Genomic DNA, 6,749 nt, shown 5'->3' with positions numbered 1-6,749 from the left:
TTAGTGGTGACATTGTAACATGACCAGATTAAGTCTGAGCTTCCAGGTACAAAAGGCAAAACTTAAATCCTTTTTCTTTAACTAGCTTAATTACTGTGTGGAAGGACATATGACACTTAGTATCAGTTGAAGTTTTGGTCAGAGAATATACTATACTGTTATTGCCAGTCAACAACACTTTCCCCAAAGACCAAATATGTGAGAAAATTTTCCCTCATACAGTGTATGAAGAAAATCTAACATTGGTCTGGGACTAAGGGATCAAAGAACATTGGGTTAATACTCTGTGAACCCTTTTCAACAAGATGTTTGGTGTGAAACCAGAACATGTGGATAGTTTTTCATCCATAAAAGATAAACTACTGTTGCGCTCGAAGTCCTTGGGATCCCACTGAATCATAGATTCTTGGAGAGCTTTATCCCCATGGTCAGCTAATTTAAAGTTTGACATGTCCATTCTAGTTCCCACTTCAGTTAATCACTGTTGAATAGTTGTTAGCAAGGTGTCCAAATCAGCACTATGATCAAGTTAGCAAGGTGTCCAAATCAGCACTATGATCAGAGAGAGAGAGTGGCGAAAGCTTCCTCTACCTTATCCACACCACACTTGTTTTCTTTTCCCCCCATATAACTAGTTTAATATGTTTAGTTTTTTGAAGTTACTGTATATTTAAGTCTAGTTAAGTGCCCACCATATTACTGTTTGTGTTAAACATATTACATTGCATTTAGGGGACAGGTCCTGAAGATAGAAACAAGGACAGCAAAGTCATTGTTGTTGCTTCTCACCTTTCCTGGTCTGCAGAGAAGTATGTTTCTATTATGCAGTCTTTTCTTGCAGGTCAAATGCCATAGCATCACTTTCTGGCTACTTATCTTTGGACTATACTCAGTGTTTTCCTATTCGTATCTGTTGAAAATGTTATGGATCATTCTTGGGGTTAGGAGAAACATTCTGCAGGAATGTTTGTCCCAAATAAATAAATGGTGCCAAAATCATGGACTGAAACTAAATGCCAGGTCCTGTACCATAAGGGACTACCACACTGACAGTTTGCTTCCAAGAGTTGACCCAGTTGTTTGAGATTTTGGAACTTATATGGACAGTGACTTGACCAATGTGTGTCTGTTGTAAGAAAGTTCTCCTATATTACACAGTTTATAAACAAAAGGATTGTGTTTATATCTAGGGATGTCATTGTCCCCCTTTATTCAGCCCTCATTGGGCCAATCATTGAATATAATGCCTCCTTTGACATGTATCTGTCTAGACTCGTGCAACAACTGGAATGCCCACAGAGATTCCATGACACCACCTTCTTCCACTTCTGTAGTTTGTTCCTCCACTTGGCTTGGATTCACGACCGGGTTATGACCCTCCAGTTCTACTGCCCGAGTTTCTTGCACACAGGGTTTGAATGCTTCTCCCAGAGCAAAACAGCATCATTGTTAGGTCCTCTTTCACTTATCAGTCTTAATTTTAGTTTGTGTAGTGCACAGTCTGATGTTTCCATGATTTATGCTGCATCCATATTCTGCACATCATCAATTTCAGCAACTTCATTTCAACTGTAGGTAATTTGTCCTCATTCCCCTTGACTTACATTATCTTTTCTATTCGAGGCAACCCTCCAACTCCCTCTAGTATGAAAGAGAATGGTGATTTCACAGGTGTCCTATGCAACTTTCCCTGTTATGAATACTATCACTGGTCTCTTGTGAAGATATGCAATGCTTACTGGGACTGATCTTGTAACCAGAAAGTAAGTAAATAGTTTCAGTAAACTATGCCCAATGAGCTGGGCTCCAAAGATCTCTTAAACTCAAACATCTACAACAAACACAAATAGATGACTGGTATTTCCTGAAGCAAGTAGATTTACCCAGATGATGCTGAGATCAATAAGTTTCAAAGTTAGGCAGTCATGCCCAGTGAATCAAGTAAGATGAAAACATGTAAATTATATGAGTCAAAAGATCTTGGTAGTATGATGGAAGCAAACCTGTAAGACAAGAAACAAACTGAGGACAAGCATATTGAAAGGGGAAACATTTAGTGGTTAACTTGTTCAGAGTTCAGATGTAAACTGTCAGATGCATATAGCTATAAATCATATCAAGATGATGAAGGTGTTGTATGCAAGATTTATTACCAGTTGAATGTTATGCATAGTGTCTATAGCTTTCTTTAATAGCTAGCTTGTTCATTGTATATAATTCTAGCATAATGAAAAGTTGTGCTTTAAAACATTAATAGCTTATATTTAATGTGAAGTTTCTGTTACAGATCAAGGCTCTGAAGTACAGCAAGATGCTCCAATGGCAGCTTCCTCTAGCAAGGCAAAGAGCCACATAAAGCATCTCCCAGCAGTCAGAATTGAGCAGTCTGTGGATGAAAAGAAGAGAGAGAAGCCAGGTTACAATACCTTTTACTACTTCCACATCCTCAGCTAAAATTGTTTCCTTGTGCTGCTTGATGTCATCCTTATCCTTCCTTCATGTATCACCTAGCTAACTTACTCCTCTTCCAACAGCTTCCATTAGCCACTTTAACAGAGTTAGCGTACCAGGATTTGTAAAGGCTAGTAACATAACCAGGGCAATGCTGTGATTTGATTCTGTCAGATGTTAAGAATCGGTCTGCAGTTTTGCATTTAGAGAGTAACTAGACAAAAACCGAATGCAGAAAGTATCGAATTTTAGTAGTGACTAGACTAGAGAATGCATGTGCCACACACTTCCTTCATCCCATACACAAGGAGAAGGTCCAACGTGGCATTAGAAGTACTTGTGTTAGCTGCAGTTGGTAGTATATTGCTGACAGAGGTGTTGTTGATTTTGTACATGTCAGTACTGCTTGTAATGTCTAGGCTTTGACCACATTCTATTTACTAAGTCTTAACTTTCTTGCTTTGATTTTGCAGGGAAAAACACATCATTCCTCAGTTTGCAGAGATATTCTTAGAGCTACTGAGACCTCGTAGAAAGCTTTGGAAACCATGTTTTTTTCCTTCATTTTTACTGCTAGACACTGTACTGACTTGAGGCTTCACTATCAGAATTGCCTTTGGGCATATGCCAAGAGATGAAACACATATACTAATGGCCACATCTTTAAGTGGAAACATTCAAAGATATATCTGTGTTGTACAGAGAACAACCAGCTAGACTTGCTCCGATTGGTCCTTAATCCAACTCCATGCAGAATTCCCATTTGTCATTCTGAATTTGTATTCCTTCATTCACTAGAGGGACCAATAGATGATGCCCATCTTTAGTAGTAGTAGTAGTGCCATGCTGTGGGGACTGCAATTTTTTGTTAGGGTACTAATCAGACTTTTGATCTGTTCTATATTTTGGTAGATGTAACCAGAGTGCTAGCCTTTGAAATAGTTTGCAGTTTAGGTATAAAATCGGGTTCTAGTGCCCAAGGCTAGCCAGTTTTAGGTGGCGCCTTCTGTCAGTCTTTGCCACCCCATTCACCTGAGGAAGGAGAACTGATTGCCATCACTCAGTCCCCCTCAAGCTAACTTTCATGCACCAGAGCTATTAACTTGAATGTAAGCCAAATAATAGAAGCAGATGCACAACCCCTTGTGTTGAAGGACCAGCTGTGAAAAGTATAGTAATTTGATATTAGCCTGCTAGTGTTCGGTTTTTCCATTAGGATTCCTTCTGAATTTATCTGTCTTTATAATTCTCTTCCTTCCTGCTCAAGAACATTTGCTTGTTTTTCCATAATAACCTGGTACCATTGGAATTAACATGAGGGGGTGTCTTGGAAGCAAAATGTTTCAGAACATAAGCCATTTTCCACTTATGACAGGGAGTGTCAAACCTTGACTTGAGGACTAGTATGCTTAGTTGAGAACTGCAGTCTGCAAAACAAAAGTTAGGCAGTGTTTGTAGGGAATGTAGTTTAGTAGCTTCCGTCCTGCACATTTGTACTAGCTTGAAAGCTGCTTGAGGCCTGGGGACTTTGAGTGCAAGATCTCTGACTTATGGTATGATTAGGACATGACCACGCTAAAACACTGGCCTTATCTAATAGATTGTCTGATCAGCATTAGTGGCATTATTAAAGACCCATGTGTCACTGCACATTCTCAAGTCAATGTGCTTAAACATTGCTGTTTTTCAGGTAAGTTTCATTCCTGCCACTGTGCTTTGCTAAAAGGAGATTTGTAAATTAAAATGTTTTGTCTGTACCAATCTGGCTGGGTTCTTTGTGCATGTACTCTGAGACTTCTACTCTCTTACTGCCTTCTTAATGTCATCTTTTGTGATAGGAGTCTGTTATCATGGGGTAACTTTGATATCACATAGTCCGTGCTTTAAGACTTCGGGTAGAGCTCAAGTGACATAAGTAGATGAATTAATTACAGCAAAAATATTTTAGCCCCTTTGCTAACAGCCATTTTTCACAGCTATGTGTATTTATATTATTGACCATTTGGGACTTGTTTGCTTATCTGATATAAATGACTATCTCTAAAATTGATACTGATTTTTTTAAGAAAATATTTTAGTCAGAAATACAAAACAGTCGCACACAAAATAGCTGAGAATGCATTACAGCATTGCTGTGTATGCTGTAAGGATTCACAGTAAGGTAAGCTCAGTATGAGTCTTGGGTATGATGATCATAGATGAGATTCCTTTGATATGAGCTGAATATCACAACCACGTTTTCATTTTTAATATAAAAAAAGAGTGGGTTCAAGCAGGCACGATGGCTGAGTAACATCCGGAATCTTTTTTTTGCGCAGCGTAGTTAAGGTGGGTGGGGGTCTGGTGTTTGAGGGTGGTAAGGTCTTCACAGATGCAGGGATATCTACATGCACTGTGATTACAATTGCAGCATATGGGTTGTCGTGATGTACAACCACGTTGATCAGAGGAATGTAAACACACATTCTCCAAAGCCCTACATGGGTGCATGAGAGGGTTTCCTGTGTACAACATGTCTCCTAGTCCTGTTAAATTTTACTGGCAATAATGGCAATCAGCAGTGGCACTTGCATACTTTTCAGGTCTGTGTTTCACACACTGTGTGTGCAAGAATCTGCCTATGCACATTGTTGCAGTCCTCCAAAGACTGTATGACACCCAAATGTTGGACCATGCAACTACTGATAGCAGCAGTCCCACATACAAGCAGTATGGGGACCTTGTGTTATCTTCCATGGTACTTGATGATCACTGCACCATGTGGATAACACACATCACTCATTCCTAAGGATCCCAAATTTCATAAGGGTAGCCAGTCTTGCATATGTCACTAGCACATGGGTCTTGCCACCTCGGCCCTGTTGATTTTGTAATGGTGTAAGTTTGTCTGATTTGACTGTACCCACATCTTGCAGGCATGTTTCTTTTCAGTTTGAGATTGTGATGCCACAATGTAGGAAGTAAAAAGTACAAGTTCTTTTTTTGCAAAGAATGAGATCCTGCTTCAGGTCCTCCATTGCCTAGGCCTTTTGTGAACATGCCTGGCAAGATGCGATAGATATGAACACGGTTAGTGGCCAAAATAGAATAAGGCCAGATGATGGACCACAAACATGATCAGTGCTTCAGGAGCTAGGACAGCCCACCTGTCACAGAAGCAAAGGACCATAAGAAGGAGTCCATTGAGAAAACCACTATTAACAGAGATAGAGGAGCTCCTGTCATCCCTGCATAAGAGTCGAGACAGTTCCAGCATTTACTGTGGAATTATGGAGATCACTGTAGACGCCTTAGGAGTATAAGACTTAATGTGGACTAATGTCTTACAGCCATAGGATCATAGGAGGTTACTAGACTATTGACCCGGAGGTAATTTCAAGCCTGTTTCATCCTAATGTAATACCACAGATAGCTCTAGTCAGTACCCAAGACTGTATTTAATAATGACTGCCCATGTCCAGGAGGGTTATGGGCACTATCCCCGGTAAGAATTTATGCTGCCCCATCCAGTCATCCAGGTTCCTTTTGAACAGTGTCATTGAGGTGCTCTGCTTCACATGAATTGGCAGCCTATTCCAAAGATGCCGCAGTCGCTGGGAGACAAATCTGTCCCTCCAGCACATCCTGTTCAAGTTGGCCAGATTTAGGTCCCCGGAATGGGTAGTTCTATTCCCATTTGATTTACGGATGTGCAGCAAATTCATTAGGTTTGGGTTGGAGATTGCTCTGTAAGCCAGGCATAAGCCTCTGCTAAGAAGTCTATATGATACTGAGTTTAGTGACAGGGAATTTAGTCAGTCTGTATAAGGCATGTGCTGGAGTCCCTTGATCATCTTGGGAAGAAATCTCTGAGGTCTCTCCAGTTGCTGCAGGTGCTTCGTATTGTACATGCCGAAAAGAGCTTTATACTCAATTATGGGCCTGATTAGTGACTAGTATAGAGAGAGTATAACCTCCTTTGCTCTAGAGGTGATGCCTTTGCTAATCAAGTGTGCACTGTAGAAAACCTTCCTAACCACAGTAGATACATGGTGCTCAAAGTTAAGATCACAGTCTACTTGTTATCCCAGATCTCTTACCACTTCATAGGTACTTAGGGTGATAGTGTTAATTTGATAGTATGAAGGGACATTGTTTTTACCAAAGGGAATGATGATGCATATCTTTGCATTCAGTTTGAGACCATGAATAAGACACCATTCGTTGGTCTGCATTAGAACCTCCTAAAATATACTGACATAATTTGGGGATTCAATAATTGCACTCAGTTTGCAGTCATCTGCAGACGTGGTCAACCA

At 40.2% G+C, this 6,749-nt stretch overlaps 1 protein-coding gene across 3 annotated transcripts in view; it reads left to right on the top strand.

The window, feature by feature from the left end:
• Positions 1-6,749, top strand: part of GEMIN5 (gem nuclear organelle associated protein 5) — a 1,677,795-nt gene that overhangs the window by 551,744 nt on the left and 1,119,302 nt on the right. For all 3 annotated transcript variants that reach the window (XM_044069545.1, XM_044069544.1, XM_044069546.1), the window contains one exon: positions 2,288-2,416. In XM_044069545.1, coding sequence (XP_043925480.1) covers positions 2,288-2,416 — 129 coding nt within the window. The remainder of the gene's footprint in view (positions 1-2,287; positions 2,417-6,749) is intronic.

The sequence above is a fragment of the Protopterus annectens genome, chromosome 4.part0 (genome assembly GCF_019279795.1).
Source record: "Protopterus annectens isolate FY-2018-M chromosome 4.part0, PAN1.0, whole genome shotgun sequence".
NCBI lineage: Eukaryota > Metazoa > Chordata > Ceratodontiformes > Protopteridae > Protopterus > Protopterus annectens.
This window is presented reverse-complemented; position numbering and strand designations above follow the sequence as displayed.